The sequence below is a fragment of the Lemur catta genome, chromosome 23 (genome assembly GCF_020740605.2).
Source record: "Lemur catta isolate mLemCat1 chromosome 23, mLemCat1.pri, whole genome shotgun sequence".
Taxonomy (NCBI): Eukaryota; Metazoa; Chordata; class Mammalia; order Primates; family Lemuridae; genus Lemur; species Lemur catta.
In genome coordinates, this window is record NC_059150.1 from 17739123 (window position 1) to 17763490 (window position 24368).

Genomic DNA, 24368 nt, shown 5'->3' on the forward strand with positions numbered 1-24368 from the left:
GGTTTACGCAGGAACCTCGATACCGCTCTCCCCCCTCCCTCTCTCCCTCTCTCTCCAACGTTTGGATGCGTCTGTGCTGGCAGATTTAAAGACCCAAGTCTTCGCTGTGGAATTTCTTAGATGGACTTGCCGGGGCTGGCGTTATAAAGCATGTCACCGTAATCCCGTCCTCGTCTTTTTTTAAAAAAAGTTCTTTTGTTTTCAGCCCCCCCTTTCTCCCCACCCCTCCCCCCAGCCAATAAATCACCAAACTGTTACCTAGCTGGCCGGTGCCTGCCTCTCCCCCCAACGAGGTGGTGCGTCTGCCAGAAGAGGAGCTATGTTTGAAGAGCAGCCTACTCCACCCCTCTGCTCTCCGGCCCCTGAACACCACACACTGGCATTTTGAAAAAACAATTGCCTCCAGAAGCCGAGCACCCCCAGGCCCTCCCCCCACCCCGTTTTTTTGCTGCTTGAGGAATGGAGCTTCGCAGAGGTTGTATTTAGATTCAACAGTTCCGAGCGGCGGGGCTGCTGCAGCCGCCGCCTCTCCGAAGGGCTCGCGGGGCTCCCCGGAGGCGGTGGTCCCCGCGCCTGCCCGGATGCGGCTCTGAGTCTCCGTGTGTCTTTCTGCTTGTCGCTGTGTGCGGGTGTTCGGCCGCGATCACCTTTGTGTGTCTTCTGTCTGTTTAAACTTCAGGATGGCTCGCTTCGGGGAGGCGGTGGTCGCCAGGCCGGGGTCGGGCGATGGAGACTCGGACCAGAGCAGGAACCGGCAAGGAACCCCAGTGCCGGCCTCGGGGCCGGCGGCCGCCTACAAGCAGTCGAAAGCGCAGAGGGCGCGGACTATGGCTTTGTACAACCCCATTCCCGTCCGGCAGAACTGTTTCACCGTCAACAGATCCCTGTTCATCTTCGGAGAAGAGAACATTGTCAGGAAATACGCCAAGAAGCTCATCGATTGGCCATATCCTTTCTTGCCCACCATAACTCCTCTCTTCCCCTTTGCATTTCCTCGGGTGAGGGGGGGCGCGGAGCATGGAGTGTATCCCCCACACCTTTCCTGGTGCCAATTTGCCCCTTTGCCGAAGTGCACTCTTTACTTCGGTGCATTTGAGGGGCAGGCTTGGTGCTGTGGAGGCTGGTTTGGGCACTAGTATTTTTTAAGGTAAGACTTTTGGTTTTTCGATTTTTCCTGTGTGGAAATCTCTAGTGTCCCTGGGTGCGTCCCTTTCTGGGCTGGGCTTTGTCTGATTCCCAGCCCCCTCCCCACCCCTAGACCCTTCACAAGCTGCATTCTACATAAATTGGGTTGCCCCTGACCTCAGGGCTTTCTTTAATAATCAATTCCCCTTTTTTCCTCCCTTTAAGCCTGGCCCCTCTGCCCCCATCCCCACCAGCTGGGGAGACAACTGCACTGTCAAAGAAGTCGAGGCTCCAAGAGGGGATTGAAACTCCAAGACCATGGGGCCAAAACCCTGAATACTAACAGACAAATACATAAAACAGCCTTTGGGCTGGGGACCCAGCTAACTCTGGGGACTAAGTTTAAGTTCCACTGAAAGTGGAGTGAATGCATGTCTATCGGGGAGGTGATCTCTGTTGCCACAGCCCAAACTGCTCAGAGTTGGAGTTCTCTTCTCAGCTCATCGGGGCCCATCCTCTCCTGGGTCCTGGCTTGGGTACTCTTGCTTCTGTGCTTGACCCAGCTGGTTGCTTGCAGTACCCAGGATCCAGGTGGATCTGCTGGGCCTGAATTTATCAGCTGAAGGCCAGAGGTTTGTCTCACTCTGGCTCCAAAGGAACCGCTCTCCACAAAGAGCTGGTGGGGGCCGTCTCTGATGGTGGTGGTGTCGGCATGGAAGGAGCTTCTTTGCAGGTTTAATCAAGTGCATCAAATGCAGGCTGCTGATTAGGCATATCCCTGCCTTGTTCTTCACTAAGGATTTGGATGCCTGGCAAGGCCATTAGGAATTGTGGGTGGTGGGGTGGTGAAGGGGATTAGTAGGGGATTGGCAGGAGGCAAGCTAGTGGCGTGGTGTTATATATGGGAGTGGGCTTGGGGACTCAGGACTTTGATGCTTGTGGAGGGAGATTTGGGAAGGATGCGCCTTCAAAGGTGGCCCCTCCTCTTCTCCCCTGTCTTCCCTTCTCCCCACTCCTACCCTCCAGGTGTGCAGCAGTGAGAGAGCTGGAGCTGCCCTTGGGTCTCTAGTATTAGCCAGGCATACGGCTCTCTTCCCCAGGGCCTGGGCATGTCCGTATTACCCCCACCCCAGTTTCTGGCCTCCCCCTCCTTCTTCCCTAGTTCCCTGCTTCAGTAGCTCCGCGATTGGCTGGCGCGTGGTGCTTCTAGGCAGCACCCCTCATTAGAAAGGAAGGAGCATCTCTAAGCAGATATTCTTCCTGCTGCTGTTCGCATCCTCCCACAACCACCCCTGGCTGGGCTTCTCCCTCTCCCCTCCTCCCTGCACTCCCCTCCCCTTCCTAGCCCCACAGAATGATCCCGGGGCCATACAGTGCCTGGACTGAATGATTCCAGGGTGGGGGTTTCGCGAGGGGGAGGGGTCCGGTCCCTGCAGTCATGCCTGCCAGGGCGCTGCACAAAGCGGACAGATCTCATTGTGTTGCGTGCTGCGGCTGCAAATACTCCTCTGGGCAGGTCTCTACAGATTTCCCAGCTGGGCCCTCCTCCCTCGCCCGCCCTCTACAGTTCCCCAAATTTCCTATCCACCAGGTGCTGCTTTGCTGTGCCCCTCTCTTAAGGGCATGTTTATTCAGACAGGCGCCCTCCCGTTTCTCTGCGGTAGACAAAGCCGCCCCGCTGCCCGGTGGGTGGCAAAGTGCGCCTGCAGCCATCGTTGGCACCTCGGACAGCGCCACCGAAACTCCCCGGCCGCCCCGGGCGCCCTAGTCGCGCAGGTTCAGCACCTCGGATACTTCCGGCTGGGCCCTGGGGGCTGGGAAACGAGGCACGTTCCCTACACCGCGCTGTGGGTCGCCTCTGTTCACGTTTTCTCTTCCGCTGCAAAGACACCGCCTTGCCACCAGGCGTTGCGAGCGCAAGGTGCGGCTGTTTGAGTTTTACTCCCCCCTTGCCCTGTCTTTGGCCAAAATGGACCAAAGAGAGTCAAAGGAGAGATGCTCCAAGGAATTGATTTCAGCAACATGCTCGGCCCCTTGGCCGTGAGCCCTGCCCCAATGGTCTGTTCTTTCCCCATAGCTGGAAATTTCACCGTGGTTCTCCAGCGTGTAGGCTACTGTAACAGTCTTCAGAGAACATCTGCTAAAGCGTTTAGTGGAGCCCAGTTGGAAAATTTAAAATATACCATGTTTGCATTTTTCTCTTGGCTATACAACGTAATTGACTAATATATTCTCTCTGGTGGTGACCACGTGCAAACATTGGCTTTTCTCCAAAATGCGTCTAAGTGCCTAGTCTCATCTTCCCTTCCTTTCTAAACATCCAGCTTCCGGAAACATCTAGCTTTTTCTTTACTGGGTGTCAGTATGAGTAGTGGTTGCCTATAAAACTTTGCAGCTAGTCTGCCTGGGTTCAAATCCTAGTTCCTCCACCAGCTCTGTGACCTTGAAAAGTTACTTCATTGGTCCGTGACTCAGTTTCCTTATTGGTAAAATGAGAACGATAATAATGAGTTACTGGGAGAATTAAAAGAATAAATATATGTCAAGTTCCTAATTGCCCAATAAACTCTAGCTATTTTTATTAATGGAGTCTTTCAGAAATTTCAGCATGCCTGAAGGGAGGGGTCTTAGTTCAAGGTGAAGTCTTCTAGGTTCTTGCCTTGGCTAAGAGAGCAAGGAGCTGGGTCTGCATCATCTGGAGCCTGTTAAAAATTCAAAATCCTGAACCCCAGTTCCGATTTGCTGAATCAGAATCTGCATTTTAATAAGATCTTCAGGTGATTGGTATACACATTAAAGTTTGGGAAGTACTTCTCTGCTCTCTGTAAGGGCCAGATTAGGAAAAAATAGGAAGGTTGTTCAGAAAACCTGCCCAAAACCTGCTTTGTTACTGACATATGCACATTCAGCATGCTTGAGGATTTTGCTTGCTTGGGTGCTACCACACCTTTTGAGACTTACACTTTTACTGGCTGCAGAAAGTCACTGCAGGACTGGGAGGATGATGTGCCCTTCTATGTGCTGTGTTAGTGATCTCTTCGTGCTGCGTATTACTGGTTTTTAATCATATTGCTCTGAAAAGATCGCTTAAGTAACAGGAATGGTTTAATTTATGCTTGTAGGACCCTCTGACTTGGGGGTGGGTGGGTAACCTTATGGAGTTATTAATAGGGGAGGTCTAGTTCTTATGGGAATAAATGCCTAAGATAACCCAGATTTGGCATGAAAGATGATAGCAAGTCAACAGCCCACTCTGAATGTGTTTCATTTTTCTTGGAAGCTACATCTGCATAGGGAGATAATTTTATTTTCTTATGGCACTTTCTTCTGCAGTGGATACCATACCCTTTTTGAAAATGCTAATCTGATTTAAAATGTGATATTACATTCTACACGACTCCTTCTTTTCTTTTGTGCTCATCTAATAGATCTAACCAAGGGGTTCTCTTCTCAGGCAATGGGCGGTTCTGAATGGCCTCCCATGTTCACTGTGCTGCATGCCCAGGGCTAGTTACCCTGTGGACATACAGGGTCTCTTGCATGGTTTGCGTGATGCCCACACTTGTTTGTACTTTTCCAGGTCAGGGAGTCAAGGGAGGAAATGGTATGTCTGACTTGGAGACTCTGTGGTATACATGGGCAGTTGGAGATTCCTCCCCCTGTACACACACATGCACACACATACACACACACACACAGACACACACACACACTTGGTCATCTCAGTAGGGGAGCACGTGTTTTGTGTGGAAATGAACATGCCTTAAAGTAGGCAGATGAAATGTGTTTGCAGCCACTGGGATGATAAAGCTCATTAACATGAACCTGTGGGTGTTTGTCTGTGATTTCTTGTAGAGAATTTCATTGTACCCCCAGAGCACTCTGGCCGTGGACCAGAGGTTATGTGCTTCATTATTGTGAAATTCCCATTGTAAATTGCCCATTTATTTTTGAGGATTTTGGAGAGGGATACCAAAAGTTCAGTTCTCGAATCTCCCATTTTGGCATGTAGTTTTCTTTTGCTTTGGTTGCCTATAAATACATAGCACATTGCAGGATAGTAGACTGTAGTCCTGGTAAGAATTTCACATTTGATGTAACTCTAGTGAATCATGAGTCAGGATGTCTTAATTAGGGCAGAGGGTAGCAGCAGAACAAGGACTAAGTCTGTAATTATATCCTATGATCAGATAATGCAGAAACGCTTCACATCTTCTGTGTACCTGTGCGTGGATGCACACGGTGAAACAGACAGCAAGTGCGGTTGGCCCTGAGGCTGCAGGATAGAGGTTTTCATTTTCTGAGATCCCAGGACAATCTCTGAATTGCCTGTTGGCTTTGTCCTTGCTATGAGGTGTGGGTAATGTTTCATCTGGAAACCAGGCCACGACTTGTTGTGGGGACCATTTGTAAGTGGGATGCAGCCTGGAAAGCAAGTGGAGTGAAGGAGTTTGACAGAAGTGAAATGACTTGAGGATAGAGACAAAAATATCTTAAATGTGATAGTTTTGTCTGTTGGTTTGCATATCATTATTTCCCCACTTCCCTCCACTTGCTTTTTCTGCAATAGGCGCAGTGCACACTATGAATTAAAGGAGGAGGAGGAAAATAACGAGCAGAGGCCTTCTTTTTTGCTTCTTCAGAAAGATCCAGACTCTGGATTTATTAGCTCCATCCAAAATTGCTTATCTCTTTTTAGCTGTTGCTGTACAAAATGTAGGTTCTTCCCCCCCACCCCCAATCAAACTCTGCTGCTTTCTTCCCTCTTTATGGGCACATCTGGTTTCTTTCAATCTTATATGCTCAGTTCAAATAAAACTGAGTCAAGCTTTGCTCCGCGCTCAGAACTCTTGCAAACCCTTTGGCTCCCCGTGTCTGATGGGCAGGTCGGCCGCCTCCCTTACGTCACATGCAGAGCTGCCTGGGAAGCTGCAGCTCACCAGACACCAAAGCCCAGCCGTGCAATCCAATCCATCGGGGGCCACTCTGCTCATCTTATTTTGCTTATCACTGACCACAAAGACATAAAAGAGGGAGCCTAAATGCAACCGTAATTAATACCCTTTTATTCAAGGAGCAAGAGACCGAGTCTTCACTTTCTCTTTCTACCCAGTCCTCCGCCTGTCTTTCCATCTTTCTATATTTCTCCCTCTCTCATTTTTAGGTTCAGCCTTTGTGAATAATTCATTATATGTGTGGGTTTTTCCTAGGATTTTCAGAAAAAGAAGGTTATTTGTCTTCCTCTTGGATGTGATTAAGGTCTCTCACAGAGGGCCAGCTTCAGAAGTCAACTTTTTCCCTAAGTCCTCTGTTTTCCGCAGCGGCACTGCGACACAACACAGAGGGAGCTGGGGAAGTTTTGAACGTGCTTTTTCTTGCCATTTTTATGATGACCGCCTCTGACCCAGCCCTGTTACATTTGGGTGCCCCGTTAGTATACAGCTGTCTCCCTTTTCTACTCAGAGACCATGGTTAACTGGAAGGTATTTATGTCCCAAAGTACTTGTCACTCTGAATCCTCTTGTCATCTTGGGTTTTCACGCTGATAAATGCTGAGCCACTGAGCTGAGGAACAGGCTTCTATAACTGTTTCTTTTCAAACTCCAGTGTGAATTCACATAGGGATTGTGGAGGGGGTGGTGGTTGTGGGAACAGGCATGGAGATTAGTGTATAACACCCCACTACCTCCACCACAAGCACCGTGTGGTTTCTAAAGCAGTCCCTTTCCAAGAGGGATAGAAATATCAGGGCCTTGGATCAGTGCAGTGGCTTGAGCCTGTAATTCTAGCTATGCAGGAGGCTGAGGCGGGAGGATCACTTGAGGCCAGGAGTTTCAGACTAGCCTGGGCAACATAGTGAGACTCTTCTCTAAAATTTTTTTTTTAAAGTTAGCTGTAATTGTGTGATGGCACTTTAGCCTGGGTAATGCAATGAGACCCTATCCCTGAAAGAAAAAAAGAAAAGAAAAAGAAATATCAGGGACTTGGATCAATGTTTTTCTTCCCAAGCTTTCTAAACCTACAGAGAGAGGACACGTGTGAATTCACCAGTCAGTCATGTTTCCGGCATCAATCTTAATTAGGGACAGAAAGGACGGCAGAGACCTAGTGGTCTCTTATGCATTAAGCCTATTTCAGGGAGATGTCTATGGTGTGTCTTTGTTCACTGAGTACCCCAAATATGTTGCCTTTTAAACCCTGATGAGCCCCTGTATCCTGGTCTCTGGAAAGCAAGGAGCAGCTAGAAGGTGCTGGGGGAAGATGGGCCAGATTAAGGGGAACAGCAGCAAATGACTTTAAAAAGTGTCAAGACATCCCCTGGCAGAGCAGTGGGTACTTCTTAACAGCTTCTTTGTTTACTGTATTTTGAGTTCCAAATATGTAGGGCTAAACATTTCCAATCTGAATCCTCTTGCATATTTAAAAAAAAGTGGTGGTGGGGGAAGCTTGAAATAGACCCATTTGTAAAGCAGCAGTTCATGTCGGAAGCAGGTGGGCAGGGCTGGGGAACGTCATGTCCAGCGAGGCTCCAGCCATGTGAGGGGTTCAGAGAGAGGCCTTTTGCCTGTGGGTGGCTGATTTGAATTGCTATTGCAACTCTGCAGAATTCTGAGACTCTATTTTTTTGCTGCATTTGGTCCTGCTGCTTTTTTGCTGCATTTGGGCTGCATCGTTCCCCCATCTCTGGAGAATTTGGAAAGCCTCTTTCAGATGCATCTGTAAACTTTCCTGAGGCTTTGTCATTAAAGGGGGATTGTCTTTATTTCCTCTCTTCCTTTTGGGCAGGGACAAAAACGGTGTGGATGGATGGTAGATAATAGGCTAGAGGGGGAAAGAAGAAATGCCATGGTCAATGTCATGAATGGAGCTTTGCCGGTGATCGGACGCTGGTGTGATTTCCCTTGCTGAGATGCAGGGTGTCATGAATAGTTCCCTGGACCCAGAAAGGGGGCTCTGAAAACCGGCAGGAGGAGGAAAATTAGTCCTCCCAGTCTTTCCCAGCATCAGCTTAGCTGTAGGTTGGGAGTTTTTCAAACTTTCAGTGCCTCATTCTCAATTTCCACACCATTGTCTCTTGGGGCTGGTCGGAGTCGAAAAGCATGAAATGGATTTTCAATAGTCACTCACCGACGTCCTGGCAATTTCCAGCCATGTGCTACTGGGGACTGCTTTGCTGCTTTTCTGTTGTCAGTGACCATTCTTTTCAGCAGGTGACTCCCGTCAGCATCCAGGCTAATTCCTCATTTAGTCCCTTTGTGTTGAAGTCAGACCTGTGTTCTCTCCCTGTTTCGTCTATGTGACTGGCTCTTAAACTCCAGTGCATCTCAGAATCCCCTGGAAGGCTTGTTAAAATACCGATTCCTGCACTCTGCTCTCAGGGTTTCCCATTCAGGCAGTCTGGAGTAGGGCTTGGGAATTTTATGTCACAAGTTCTCAGGTAACGCTGATGCTGCTGCTCTTGGAACCATGACTTTGAGAACCAGTACTCTGCACAGTTTTGTCATCCACCTGGTAGTGACTTTAGAGAAGTTCAGTCTTACAAATTGCTGAAGAGGTTCCCCATCTTGAATCTCTCTCTCATATGCCAGCTAAAGCCCAGCTGCTAATGAAAGCTTATTCTTTGAGTTCAGGTAGTGAGACTTCTCTAACAAAATGTAGATCTTGGGTACGGGACATATTAAGCTAAATAAATGATACTATTAACTTTGAGTTAGTTCATCTTGTTCTTCCTGGCCTTATAACTGAGAGCAGGTTCTCCTGCGAATGGACATTCCCTCTTTTAATTCCAGCACAGCGCTGCCACATGGTGAGCAGTCAGTAAGTTTTTGTTGAATGATTTATAATTAAGTCAGTGACTGTTGATGTAACAAGCATCCACAAAGTACCTGTGATGTGTCTGGTGTCACCCTGACCAGGACCTGTAGGACCAGATGTGGCCCTGGTGAGGGGACGGGAGGTTGCCAGGAGGTAGTGTGAGGGCGCTGGGTGGCTGGGAGTGGAGTTGGAGGAGCATCACCTAGGAATTGGAAGGCTGTAAAAGACAAGATTACAATTTTGATTGTTCTCTTGTACAAGATCACAAGATACAGTTTTTCTCGGGATTGTTCCACTTTCTGTACTACCCAACATGGGCTTCCCCACTGTTAAACAATACGGAGTAGTTATTATCTGGCATTTTGTGACACATAGCTCTTTATTAATTGGCACACAGAGATCTATAGAATAATGGCAATTGAGATTTGTAATGATGGCCCCTAGGCACCACAGAATGCTCTAGTGCTTTCTGAATATTGCCAATGAAGCATTCGTTACATTATGTTCAATGTGTAGTTGGAATGGTGCATGCACGTCTTTGTATTCTGAGTTTTTGGAAGTTATAATTCATATTAGTTATATAAAGTAGCTCTTTATCACTTTTTTTGTTAAATTAACCAAAGTGTTCTTCTCCAGCTACACCAGATAACAGAGTAATTGCTGCATTGTTCTAGAAATCAATCCTTTTAGCTCTAGAAATACTGTAGGACCTGGAGGTGAATCCTGGTGCAATTTTCGTATCATCAGGTGGTGGTTAGAACAAAGTCATTGTTTTAAAAATGGACTGATAGCTCAGCAGGCTTTAGATTTACTGGGCAAGTTCCCCAGCTGGCAAGCTGGTATTACATCTGACTGGGTGTGCGTGTTTCTGCAGGCTAACGTTGAAAGTGAACCATCAAGATTTCCAAGAGAGCTTTCAATAAGCGTCTCAGCAAGAGGTTGTCAGATGATACCTTCCCCAATTTGACTCTGAATTATCCAACTTTTGTTCCTTGGGTTTATTTTCATGTTCTTTTGTATTCCCATCTCCCTTCTCCTTGAAGGTCAGTGGATGTTGGATTCTAAAATGGTTCAATTGAAAGGTTCGTAAGGGTCTGTTCTAGACTCTATGGAACTTTAGAGTTGGGCATGACCAGAGTGGCCGTCTAGATGTCTTCTAAATCAGTGATCCCCAACCTTTTTGGCACTGGGGACTGGTTTTGTGGAAGACAATTTTTCCATGGAGTGGGGGTGTGTGGGGGAGAGGAGGCGGGACTCAGGCGCTGATGTGAGCTTTGCCGGAGCAGCTGTAAATACAGATGAAGTTTCGCTGGCTCACCCTCCCCGCCGCTCACATCCTGCTGTGTGGCCGGTTCCTAACAGGCTGGGGACAATATTGTCCATGGCATGGGGGTTGGGGACTTCAGTCTAAATGACTCTTTCTGGAGTCCTGGGACCATTAGTTCTTTCTAGCGCAGTGCGTGTCTGTTTACTTTCTATATCAGGCTCACAAATCCTACTGAAATTTGGTTCATGCTGTTGACCTCTTTTTCCTGAAAAGTGCACATACAAATTTGCATTCAATTTTAGGGGTCCATGAATCACAATTTAAAAACACCTACCATGTTAAAAAATTCCAACAATATGAGATATTGGGATGTTGGGGTATGAGGAATAGTGGTTCCCAATCAAACGTGAAAACCTTTATGTGCAAGTATGACAGGAACCCCATGTGGAGGAGCTACAGTCTATCAGCCAGACTGCCATGAGAGAACACAAACACTCTAACAAAGAGCATCAGTTCAGTACAGGAACGCTTTCTGCATGACCCTGAGAGATGGCCGTCAAGCTTGAGTACTTCTAGTGACAGGGTGCTCTTCTGTTATTTAAAAAGCAGAGCACCCTTAAGTATAGGAAGTTGAAATATTCCTCTTTATTGCTTCCACCTGTTTTTTTTTCCTCCTGTTTTCTATTCTGTAAAGCAACACAGACCAAATCTACTTCTCGTTTACTTGATGGTTCGTTATTGAACAGCACTGTTGGCTAGAACTTTTTGGGATGATGGATGTTTTTTATCGATGTTACCCAGAATGGGAGCCACTAGCCACGTGTGGCTCTTGGGCACTTGCTATCTGGCTCATGGGACTGGGAACTAAATTTTAAATTTTATTTGATTTTAATTAATTTAAAATTAAATCGTCACATGTGGCTAGTGGCCGCTGTATAGGACAGCGCAGGTAAAGAGGATACACAGCGGGTCAGAAAGCCTAAGTTCCCCTTTGGTTTCTTCATTTATTAGCTTTGTAACTGGGCAAGGTTTCCCTGGTTGGGTTGCAGGGCTTCCCCCGATCTGCTCATCACCCCAACCTTCCTCGACTGCATAATCACCCTCCCTCCAGCTGCGTCCAGTGCTCCTGCTAATCCTTGAAGGCACTGTCCTCTTCCAGGCTTCCATGCCTTTGAACTTGCTGCCCTTCTTCCTGGAAAGACTCTGGCTTTAAGATTGTATTCAGAAGTCCTTTCCTCCGTGAAGTCTTCCTTGATTTCTCTCAGCAGACTAAGAACAGCCCCCTCCTCTGGGCTCCCTTATGGCACCTCATTTATTACTTTGTTGTAACATTGACCACGTAACTTTAGTATTGGTTTAAAATCCCCGCAAGGGGAGGGGCTATTGTCTATTAGTATTTTAATTACTAAAACATAAAATCGTGCTTATTAACATGAGCATCTAACACATTTGTTTCCATTAAAATACTGTTTTTAGATTTTTAAAAAAATAAATGGCATTCTATTTCTGTCATTACTTGAAGTTGTAGTCAGCTAAAAGCCCGAGTCTTTTAATATGAATTGATGACAGACTTAATTTTCCCTCACTCTGTTCTCATTCAATTTAATTTTTGAATCTAGATTTAGGACTGTGTTTATTTCAAGTACATTTTATCTCTTTACTTTTGATCCAACAGTCCATCCTGTAGAGATCCTCTTCGAGTGCGGACAGGGAACTAACATTCATTGGGTATCCACCAAATTGTAGACTCTCTATTTTTAAACGAACTGGCACTCCAGCAAGACAGGTGTTATTATCCACATTTTAAATATGGGGAGGCTGAGGCTAAAGATTAAATCCCTTGCCTGAGGTCATCACCAGTGAACTTGAACCCGTCGGTTTGACTTCAAAGTTCAAGTGATTTCTATGACACACTGTTTATGGAACCACTGCTGTTTAACGAGTGAGCTCCATATCTTGAGCTCTGCATTATCTGCAAACTTGATAAGCACATGCTTGGTGCTTTCATTCAAGTAACTGATAAAAATAGGGTTAGAATCGGTGACCCCCCGTCTGCGTACCATCCGTGCATCAGTCAATGCGCATCGACTGTTTGGCTTTTCTTAAATCTTCTGAACTGTGCTTTAGCCCTACTGACATTTCCCTATTTTGTCTATAAGAATATTGTATGAGATATTCTTGTCACATGCTTTGCCGAAATCAGTACATGCTTTCATGACTACTTCACGTCTATTTTAAGCTAGGATGTAGCTTCTTGCTTTCTCCAAAGTTCACTTTAGGTATTGTTTTCAGAGACTCAGACAATATTTGATTTCTTTACTAGACGATAAAAGCGTGGAACCCCAGAACCTCAGGAGTTAAAGGGATATCAGATGTTATCAGTCCTACGCCCAGTGGATGAAAGCTTCACCTTAGAGTTGAGGAGTTAGCAGTCTGCTTGGAAGCATTAGGGAGGCATTGTTAAAAACGTGGCCACTGGATTCGCATCTTAGTGCCACCTCTGCCGCTGCTTAGCTGTGCCTCAGGCAACCTGCTCACATCACTGTGCCTTGGAGTCCACAAATGTCAAATGTTGGAAATAGTAATTTACCTATAGAGTGTACCTTATAGGGTTTTTGTGAAAATCAGAAGAGATAATATACGTAAAGTGCTTAGAACAGTGTTTGGTATATAGTAAGCTGTGAATAAATCCTAGTTAGTATCTGGTTAATTCCGGATGAATTAAACTTCTGCAGCTAAGTTTTCTCCTTCTAACAATACCATCTTACTTCCTCCTGACTCTTACCGGCTTTCTAGCTTGAGTGCTGTGCTGCCGGATAATGTTTATGTGACCTTGCACTGTGCTTGTTAGCTCCCCGAGCCTTCAGATGTGAGGTGGAGACCACTTTCCCTGCTTTGCCTACCTCGTAAGACTGTTGTGAGGTTAGGATCAGTGATATGCATGAAAGTCCTCTGTAAACATGTTAGGTATTAGTATTAGTGTTATGTCGATGGAGTTTGTAAATATCTAACATTTATTGAGCATTTCCCGTGTACTGTGCTAAGTGCTTCCCATGAGTTATTGCATTTATTCCTCACGACAGTGCTACGAGGAGATGCATTCTTGTTTTCTGCATTTCACCGTCGGCGGGATTAAGGCACAGAGAGGTTAAGTCATTTGCCCAAGATCCGACAGCGAGTAAGAGCTAGAGGCCTGGATCAGAGCTGATGCTTTTAACCACTGAAGCTAGATCTTTCTGACAGCTTTTATTTTTTTCTTCTCAAAGTTATTGAGTTTACATTTAAAAAATAAATTTTAAAATACCTGCATTAAAAACCTGTTCCTCTGTATGTTTCTAATGCCTGTTTCATACCGATATTGTGCCTAAAGACACATTTGGATTTTCAACCTAGAAAAATATCTTCACGAGCAATAATGATGCAAAATTTTCCCACTAAGCTTTTTGATAAAAGCAGATCAGATGTTCAAAACCATCTGCAGCCTTGAACAAACTTGCTGGATTTTGCTTCTGTTTGTATAAAAATGGTAGCCAGAATTTTCAGGGGGCTTGATTCATGGCCGGTGGAAGGGTCCCTCCCATGGTCCCAGCTTGCCCCCCAGGCAGACTTTCTTCTTCTCAGGGCTGCCAGCCTTCTAACTACTCCCTGTGCGTTCGGGGTCCTTGGGTATTTATGGTCTCTCTCTTTGTTCTGTCGGAGAAGAGAGGATTGGAATCCATGAACTATGGAGGAAGCTTCTGAAAGGGTTAGAGTGATGTGGGGGGAAGCAGGAAGCTCCACGGCTTGGAGCCCTTGGAAATTTGCCCGATGAACCGCTGAAGGTCTTCTGATCTGCGATGCTGGAGGACCTGTTACCTGTGGGAACGGGATACTGGTGTGGATGAGAATGGAGGATTAGGATGCACCACTTGGCTTCTGGAAACCAGACAGAAGACTCAAAAAGAAATTAGGGAGTGGGCCTAAAAAAGTTAAAAGAACTGCCTCTCCCTTCTGCTAACTTTGGATTATGTTTGCGTGGAAGTTTGTGTTTGTGAAATAACTGAGCCATATGGATGCACAAGGATGCATGTGTTCTTCTAGTCTGTTGATGGAGGAGCAGTTGAAGGGCGTGGGCTTGCCTGGGGGCGGGGTGAGCGGGTGGGCGTAGGGACATGAGGAGGGGAGGTCTGGGGGTATGGGCCTATGTCAGTTCTGAGGATCTGGGCATTTTGGCAAGAGAACGCCCCTGTCTCATAGAGCATGTGTATGAACGTATGTACTTATTTTTGAGATCACCATCTGCCCCCCCCCAAGTCCTATGGATGTCACATCTCTGGGTAACCTCTTACCCTGGTGATGATTAAAGAGTGACAAATGCCCACTCAGAAAAGCTGTACGGGCTCCAAAAGACTGAGCTCATTTCTGTCACAAACACCAGGCTCAAGAGAGCAAAAGCAAAGGAATAGATTCTAGGAAATTAGAACTTCCAGCAGCTTTCCATCCTTCCACTGTGAGAAAGGCTTGGTTCAGAAGCACCCTGCACAATCCTAAGGTCGATCACCTCTCTTTTTCTCGTACCTTCAGTGTTTTTATCATAGAATTTTACCAACATCCTATAGGCACCACCACTCAGACATGGAGAGCTTTCTCTTCTGCAGTCTGCATCCCTGAGAGTGCATGGAGGAGGCTGCCCTTTGATGAACGCCTGTTGCATGACAGGCAATCTGCAGCTTTAGGGGACAGCATTTAATCCAGCCCTGTGTGAAGTGGATATTGTTGTTCTTATTTTACAGATGATTAGCCCAGGGTCGCAGGTAGATGTGGTCTGGCTGACTGCTTGGGCTATTCTCTTTCCATTGTACCACGCTGCCTCAGCTCAGCCCAGAAGACTCGCAGGTACTGTTCCCTAACAGAGCATCTTTTTAGGATGATGCTGTGAGCTACTTATGTGCATCTGCAGCACCCATTGGGAATAAGGCTAAGCCCAGGGAGGAGTGAAGGATCAGTAGCTGGGAGAAGAGCAGAGATCTCCTACCCATCATCATGGTCATCAGGAGATGGATCTGAGACATCATGCCCTTTGTCACTGGAATGCAAGCTTGAGTTGGAATCTGGGATCTTTGCTATTTTGTCTTCCCTCCCCCCAAAACTCCACTGGCACAGTTCTTTTCTCACTCTGCAGAGGGCCTTTCATTTGGAAATGCCAGTTTCCCTTTCAATATTAGTGTGTAAAGTCCATTTTCTTTTTTTCCAGCCCTCAAAGATGCTTACACTCAGTCCTCTCTGTTCTGGGGTACCCACGGTGTGAGCTGCAGTGTGGAGGTGGCAGCTTTCTTGACCTTTTCTTGAAATTTCATGTACTGAATGCTACTGCCTTTGCAGCTTTTTAAGGAAATGGGGGTTGGGGTGTAGGGAGGCTGCAAAAAAGATTCTCCTATCCTGATAGAGAGTGTAGAGAAAGCTTACAATAGGTTTATGGAAAAGCTGCCCTCTGTTCGCCCCCAGGCCAGCATTATGAAGATTCTAACTTTTCATTTACTAATTATTAGAGAAGATTCCAGCCAGTCCAGCTGGTCATGCTTTCCATGGACTTTAGACACGTTCAAGGTGTTCCTAGGTGTGCCAGGATTTCCATGTTGAGTGTTATTGTTGGGTGTCCTCATTAGTAGCTTCACCAAAGAAGCTCGTCTTGACTGTATAACAACAGTGGGTGTTCCTCGTTTCTCCCCACTCCTCCTCCCATGATGTTCCCCGTTAGCACTGCAGGATTATAGAATAGTGGAGTTATAGGGACCTGGGAGAAACTCTAATCAAACTTTCATTTATCTGCAAGAAAGCTGAAGGCCAGAGAGGTTAAGTGACTTGCCACAAGTTTCTCAATAAATGACACAGCAGGGACTAGAACCTGGGCTCCTGACTAAGTGCCGGGCTCCTCTTACCACATGTTCTCTTTTCTTTCCTCCGTACCCTTTCTCTGCTCAGTCATTTTCACTCTAGCCCCTCATCCTCCCCTGGGGTTTCTTCATCCTTTTATTGGTTAGCAAGTATGCATTTTTGGTGTTTCTCTTGGGGCATAGGAGGCTGAATATGAGAAACATGATTGATAAGAAAAGACTTAAGTAAGAAAAAGTAGGAATGGACAAGAGAAGGATAATTCAGAGCTGGGTGCAGTGGCTCACAGCTGTAATCTCAGCTACTGAGGAGGGAGGCGGAGGTGGGAGGATCACTTGAGGCCAGGATTTCGAGGTCAGCCTGTGCAACATAGCAAGACCCCATCTCTAAAAAAAAAAAAAAAGGTAATTTATAGAGGCAAAGTAAATTCATGGGAAACACTGATTCAAAACTGTGGTTAATATTCTCCTTTCTCAAGTGTGTTGCTGGAGAATTTTATGAAAGGATAGTGCAGGGCCCAACAGGCAATGGACTTCTACCCAGCGTAAAGCCAAGCCTAGGTTGCAGCACATGGGAGAATGGATGGAGGCTCAGGCCACGACTTGTTTCAGAATGTTTGCTGGGCTCTTCGGTGACCCCAACGAAGGTAAACTATCCAGACCCTACCTTGAGATGTGCTCCTTGAGAACAATTGAGCAGCCCTGGGAAGGAGGAAGTAAGTTCAAATAAAATAATCCCTTTCTTTTAGAATCCTTAATTCAAGTTAAGAGGCCAGAGAGTTTTATTTGATTGTTCTGATAATAGCTTCCCAAGCTTTCAGGATATGGTGCTGAGAGTCCGGAAAGGTTTCTAGCCCTGGCTCTGGTCTTAGCATGTACATCTATAAAATGGGTGTGTTGGAATAGTCGCTAGGACTCTAAGGTGCCCCTGGGACTCTGGTTTCTGCCATTGTTTGCTCACCTGATTTGGGGACAGCATTAGCTCTCATGGCCTCCTGCATCAAAAGCAGTGTTCTCACTAGCTGCACATTAGAGTCAGCCTGGAAACTTCCAGAAATGGCTGATGCCCCGACTGCAGTCAAGACAAATTGAATCAGAATTTCTGGATATAGTATACTTGTATCCTTAATTTTTAAAAGCTTTCCAGGTGATTCTACAGTTCAGCCAAGACTGAGATCCACTGATCTAGAGTAAGAGGTGAGCCTGTTACCTGATTTGTTTCTGTTTCTTTTCCGTGTGCTCTGATCCCATGCCTGGGCTGATTCCTCTCAGTTCTCTTGCAGCCTATGGTGAAATAGCTGGACTGCCCCGGGTGGCCCAGAATTCAGCCTCAGAGAATGGGGTGATTGATTCTTACGTTTCACTGCATTGGCAAAACCATTCACCTGTGGCTGCCTCTGGCACACCTCCAGCTGCACAGGTAACAGCCTGCTGTGATGAGGGTGATGCTCTTGGCTTCCCGAATGCAGGTCTGGCTAAGGGACAGAGCAAGTCAGGCTCATCCAGGAGGTCCCTGAACGAGTGACTGAAGACTCACTGACTTCGCTTCCTACCTGGTTAGTTAACCCTGTATGCGTATGAGGCGGGCCCAGCACAGCTACCATCAAATGCAGGAATCTCCTCCTCGACATCCTTGACAATGTCCCAGAGAGGAAGAAGTTGTAGTAAGTGGCGTGCTGAAACTGGCTTGTCCGGTCTTCCGTAATACTGGAGCAGTGGCAGTTCTCTATATTGTCCCGGATCTGCCAGTGGGGTGGGATGCCACCCTTTGGGTCTTGGTCTTACCCTCCGGAATAACTGAGAAAACATCTGAGCCCCCTATTGCGAGCTGGCCCTTCAGGTATTTGCAAGAAACTGTGATGTCTTTCTCAAGTCCTCCCTTTCCAAGCTGAGCATCCTTGGTTCCTTCATCAGTCTCATGTGGTGTGCAGGCTCAGTGGATGTCCCCGAACACTGGGTACAGTTGCAGAGTTCTCAAAGGGAAACGAAAATTCTTCCAGAAACGATCTGTGGATCCTTTCATTTTCTTTGTACGTTGAGTTCCACATGACGCCCCGTGTCGGTACGAAGCGGGGTGCAGTCTTGGGTGTGGTTGCTGATTGCAGCTCACGGCCTTCTTCCCTAAAACGCACGTTGCTGCCAGAACTCTTGATGGGCTCACGTTCGTCAGTGTCATCAAAACACACATTCTGGCTCCTGAAACAGGTAATTTTCCCACCGCTGTTTTGTTTTCTTCCAGAGGCTTTTAATGTTCCCCTTTTCTTTCTTCTCTCTTCTGTAGCATTCAATCATTTGTCTCCTGATCGCCAAAACAGTGCCGAATGACAGCGTTGCGAGTGCAGGCTCCAGTTAGACACAGAACAGATGAATTTGTTAAGACGTTCCCAGCTGTCTGTGGCTGGAAGGGGCGCACACGGTGAGGGGAGGAAGGAAGCCAGGGCCGTCTCGGTTTCTAGAGCCAGCACGCCCCGTCCTCTGGGAATCAGGGTTCAGGTGTGGAACTGACCTCAGTGTCCCCAAAGCAGCAATGCAGTGCCCTTCCTTTCAGTCATTTTATGCAGAGAGCAGGGTCCTGGGAGTCAAATGGGAGTTCTTTGGTCCAAAAGTAATGAGGGTTTGGACGTGGCTTCAAAGCCAGCATGAAGAGGGCTGTGCTTGTGGTCTTTTGTTTTGAGTAACTGAGTCCACTGACCTCCATAACTGAGCAGTGGGGCTGTACTGACAAACAAAAGGCCTTTTGGGGGGTTCTTGGCTTCTTTGTTATATTCTCAGTGTTGCTTTCTTTGTTTTTCATTCATTAGGTTTTAAGTCTTTAGGAGTAGGTGTAATGGCATTTCCATCTTCTTGACAGCCGGAGAAAAAGGGAGAGGAGAGGGAGAGATCAACAAGGAGAGAGGTGTGCATGCGAGTGCTCAGGACTGCCTGTCAGATGGTGAATCTGAACAGAGGCAGCTGTTGTCATGGCGATGGCAGGTTGCATCCCACCACCATGGAAACCAAAGTTAAAAAACTGATGTTAAGGCTGGAAGTCACATGACGCATTTTTGTTTTGTTTTGTTTTAAAAAAAGAAAAGGGGCTTGGTTTTTCAATCTGATCTTTTTTTTTTTTTAAGATGAGGTTGGGCGGTGAGAAAAATTACACTAAGGAAAGCAATGAGATAATGAAATGGGACGATATGGAGTATGTGGAACCTTCTATCTTATTTTTCTGCTTGTTAACAGAGCATTTCTCCTGCTGTGGGGGTGGCAGGGGGTTGCAGTGTGGCTTTCCAGGTTCGTAGGCAGAGACGTGCCCTGACGTCTGTCACATGGAGGAGCACGGGGGTTGGGGGGTCTGGCCCTCCTGCCCTTTGCAGGGCATGTGTGGTTCACCCCCTGCTGCACAGCCCAGGACAAACACTGGAAACCAAAAAGTAAGGGCTGAGAAAGGAGATGGGAATGGCGTTAAGGGCAGGACTTACCCTGAGGATGAGGGAGGTCCATACATGGATACATTCAGGAGATTAACATTCATTTTCAGGAAATTGAAAAGTTCATCAGTAGCCCCTGAGCACCTCCAGGAATATGGGCCCTTCTGTTTATTCTCTTTTCTGGGTTGATCTCCTTTGGGCTGATTTGTCCTGCCAGGTCAGCTGTAGGAGTGAGCACAAATCCAGGAGTCCCATGGGGAACACATTCACCTGTGGACTGAGACTCCCTGAGCCGTGGCTGACCTCTTACCCTGGGCCGTCTCGCCTGGGCAGAGCGGGGCAGCTTGCAGAGAGGTGTTAGGTGGCCCTCGTAGATCTCCATCTTTTTAACCTCACACTCACCCTCACTTTATGCCATGTTTGGGAGAAGAGGTGAAGCATCCCTCCGGGAGGGGAGCTGGCCCCAGGCCTGTTTTAACGGGGCTGGTTTGAATTTTCTACTCAGACTGAAGGGTTGCAGAACTGTGCTCGTGGCCTGTGTAGGCAGGTTAGGAGGCAGAGATTCCTGTAAGAATGGCTGCCTCTTGCAGGGGTGAGGAAGACTGTGAGGGATGCAGACACTCTCTGTTGAAGCCATGGTTGTGACTGTCGCTGTGTCTGGGTTTTAAGGTACAAGGTCCTGTCTCTTCCCTATTACTCATCCCTCCAGGACAGATGTGTCTTTCTCAGTGGGCTCAGGCGAGAGGGATGTGATCTCACCAGCATGATCTCACTGCGTTGCCATTAGGGTCTGCAGGAGCTGGAGCCAGACTTCTGTGAGGGTTCAACCCCTCCTGTTCTTAGCTCTGGCCTTGGGTGTGATTAATGTTCCCTCTGATCGCGGGGTGAGATTGCATCAGAGCTATCAGCTTCATATATCCTTCTCTTGGGACCGCTGTTTGGATGTGCTTTCCATATTCCCAGGAGACTCTGAGCCAAATGTCTTCGCTCTCTTTTGGAGGCCCATTACCATAATTTTCTTCTAAACCCTTTATTGGGGTGGGTCTCCTCAATGCCAGCCCATGGCTGCAGCCAGCCGGCCCACTCCTGGAGGCTGTGACCACTAACAGATGCTTTCCCCAAAGCTTCGAGCCACAGCAGATGCTTAAAGATTGATTTAGTAGAATAATGAAAGTGACTGTGCATTTGTGTATCAACTTACAGTTTTCAGAGGGCTTTCATGCCATTTCAGGCGTTGATCTTTTTCTATTTCTCGTTTGGTTCTGTGCAAATGGTTGGTGGTGGCCTTCCCCGGCTCTTGAGTGCTACGTCGGGACAGGTGTTGTAGCGAGCGCCTGGGCTGTGGTTTCCCATCGCCGTGCTACGTTTTGTCCTTTGCATTCCAAGTCTCAAGGCAGATTCTGAACCTTCTCGTGTAGGAGAAGTCGCATGGAAGCCTTGGGTAGCTGTATGTCACTATTGCTCATGTTTCAAATGTCTCTCTGGCATGGTGCTTTGGGGGAATCGCAGACTAGGCAAGGCCCTTTCCCTGCTACTGTCTTTGAGTCAACGTCCACTTATTACTGACATTTATGTGCAGATGAGGAAGGGGTGGAAAGCCACACACAGAGACGACCAGGCCATCCTCTGAGACTGTTACATCCTTAGAATTAGACATCCGAACACAGGAGGCCGGAGGGAGAAGAGGAGACAGATCTTCTTGTAGGGAGATTGTTCTGGGCCTGGGTGAGGGGTGGGAATGTGTGAAAGGGGCTAAGACTTGCCTCCCTGAGACTGTGGGCTCTTCTAGACTCCCCCAGGAGTTTCCAGAAAGTGCCTGAGTGCACAGAAAGTGCACAGCCTGCTCCCCTAAGAAGCACATTCTTCATTAGGCCTGGAGTCGGGGAGGGCTCAGCATTCTGTCTGCCAGCCTGTCCCTGCTGGCCCCTGAGAGCAAGGTCCCCTTAGTGTTCTGATGCCAGAGGCTCTGGGAGGAACAGCTGAGTGCAGAAGGGTCTAGGGTCAGCCCCCTGCTGGTGACAGAGACACATTTGCCCTGGGGTGCCCGACATCTGCCACCTGAGGCCTAAGCTCCTCCTAGGCCTGCCCCTGCAGACCCATACCTGGGAGGTGACGGAGGCTGTGCAGTCTGGCAGAGGAGGGGCTCTGCTCCAGGCCCGGCCCCAGGGCACTATTGGCAGCAGAGCCGGCACCGCCACCCTTGCCCCGGCCTTCTGCACTTTGCAAAGGGAGTGAGCAAATGGCAGGTGTGCAGGCCGAGCAGCGCTGCTCAAATTAGCTGTGTTGCCAAGGAAACAAGTCAACCATTCGAAGGAAGGAGCATTGGGTAAAGGAGATAAATCAATAAGTGAACCTATTTTTATCATTTCCCTAATGATTGTCTTGAAGCTGCTAGACAGGAAAGGGACAGTTGGAGCGACACAGGCCCTCATTAACGGGCTCGGGGGAGAGAGCAGTGAAGGGGTGTTTGGGAAGGCGGCCAGGAAAGTTTGTGGAGTGAGGCCCCTGGTGAGCAGCGGGAGGTCCGGGAGGGGAGGCGTCTTTTGCGGGTTTCAAAGCGCTTTCATGGTCATTTCCTCATTTGGTCCAGTCCCTTTATTCTCTCGCATTTGATCCTCTCAGAAATCTTTTCTGAGATTTCTATGACTGTCACCTTCCTCTTTATCCTTAGGGTGGGATAAAGGTGCATTTTTGTGTTGGTATTTTTTTTCCAGAATACATGTAGCTTTAATTGATTTTATGATTATGAATTGATACCTGCTCATTCTAACACTCAGACAGTAGATAAAGAAGAAATTGTAAACAGCCCTACTACCCAGAGACAACTCATTATCCTGCCAGCAAGACGGAATTTCTTCTTCTTCTCTCTCTCAACATTAAAGGGATCTGCTACACATGCTGGCTTCTTTTCTTTTTCTTTTTTAAAATAGATAATGTGTGGACACAGTGTACAGCACAAAAAGTTGAAATGGGTGCCACCCAGTGTAGAGAGAGTCCGGGACACCTTTTGTAAGGATGCCCCTGGCTCTGTTTTCCCTACACTAGTCATCTATCAATTTGGTATTAATTAATTGGTTAATTAAATATCAGTTCCTCGGTGCCCACTGTCCAGCCACTGTCCATCCCACTGTCCAGCCAGGCATAGTGCTGGACACAGGGATGCAGAAGTGAGTGACACGGGCAAGGCTGCCTTGGGTTCTCGGGCCTCACTGCCCCATAAGCTCTGTTTGTTCAAGATCTCAAAACACAAACAATCTGGACACCAGGGATAAATATTCTTTTTTTTTTTGAGACAGAGTCTCACTCTATTGCCCGGGCTAGAGTGCTGTGGCGTCATCATAGCTCACAGCAACCTCAAATTCCTGGGCTCAAGCAATCGTCCTGCCTCAGCCTCCCGAGTAGCTGGGACTACAGGCGTGCACCACCATAAGCAGCTAATTTTTTCTATAGTAGTGACAGGGGTCTCCCTCTTGCTCAGGCTAGTCTGGAACTCCCGACCTCAAGCGGTCCTCAAGCCTCAGCCTCCCCGAGTGCTAGGATTACAGGTGTGAGCCACCTCGCCCGGCCTAGGGATATTCTTTTCCAAAATATGTTTAGTGTCAGACACAGAATGTAATGGGAGTCGCTGAATTCTTAGGCAGGAGGAACCAGAGTCCTGGACAGATGTTCGTCCTGTCCCTGGTTGTGATGACCAGCAGGGGTGTTCTTTGAAGGACGTGGCAACGTGGAGCTTCCTTAGGCCTTTCCAAGTTGTGTCTTTGTCCAGTGTGCAGGGTGCACTGGCTTGACCAGAGGGCCATTATTTGCCACCCAGGCTCCGCCCTTTGGAGATAGAGCAGAGCCACCACTACTGGGTGTGAGGTTTTGCTGCTGGGAAGAAACAGGAGCGGTGCCCCTGAGTGAGCCCACAGGGGTGGGAGTGAGTGAGCAGGAGCCCCGGCTTGAGTCACAGGGAGTGACAAATCCCTGCCTTTGCAGTGGTTCTTTAGAAAGCTGCCTGGCTAAGGGGATGCCTCACATTCATTCATACTGCATTTGATGTTGATTAAGCTCCTACTGTGTACCGGGGGCTCTGCTAAGCACAGCAGAAGAGAGATGAACAGAATGCCTGCTTGCAAGGTATAGCTTCTTGGGGATTTAAATAGGAGAAGAAATAATAAAATTCACAATGCAAAGAGCTCTGGGGCACAGGGAGAAACCTTCATAGACACGGTGGCATTTCAGCCTGGTCTGGATGTATGACAGGAGGAGAAGGCCGTTGCAGGCAGGGGCAAAACTACCATGACGCAAATACCCGTTCTTTGTGCTTCCTTCAGGAAGGGCAGTGGAGAAGAGGCTAAGAAAAGGGCTGTGAGGGAGAATGGCTGGGCCCAGGCGGAACTGGGTGTTCTCTTCTGTCGCCTCCCTGAGGGTTCCCCGCTGCTGTCCTTGCTGTCACTGGGCCCACAGACCATGACTTTCCATAGGCTCAACTCCAATTCTTCATTACCCCAGACGTGAATTCATCCTGATTCTGATGGCCTATACGGCTGCAGGGGACATCCCTGTCAGAGGTATGTGCATCTGAACAGTTTTATGAATTTTAAGCAAAAAAAAAAAAAAAGAAGCCAAAGTTTCATTGCTCTGAATGGGTCCTTAGACACGAGGCCGAGAGCAGAGTAGTGGGCTAGGGAAGAAGTGGGAATGAGTCTTCTCAGAACCTGTGAATTACCAATGCCCACCTTTAGACTGTGGCCTTTGGGACTTCGGGTAGCTCCAGTCACTGAGACCTCATGAATTCTCAGCCTCCAGACACCTGGCCAGTCACAGGGAGGTGGCTCGTCGGCACCTGGGCCAAGAGCCATTCTCTTGCCCCGAGTGTCCTGCGGTGGTCCTGGCCAC

The 24368-nt window shown here is 47.7% G+C and overlaps 1 protein-coding gene across 3 annotated transcripts in view; it reads left to right on the plus strand.

The window, feature by feature from the left end:
* Positions 1–515: 515 nt before the first annotated feature.
* The window catches only part of CACNA1E (calcium voltage-gated channel subunit alpha1 E), a 312817-nt gene continuing 288964 nt past the window's right edge, over positions 516–24368 (plus strand). For 2 of the 3 annotated variants that reach the window (XM_045536358.1, XM_045536356.1), the window contains exon 1: positions 516–946. In XM_045536358.1, coding sequence (XP_045392314.1) covers positions 681–946 — 266 coding nt within the window. In that variant the 5' untranslated portion in view covers positions 516–680. The remainder of the gene's footprint in view (positions 947–24368) is intronic. The other variant, XM_045536357.1, reaches the window with a different exon arrangement.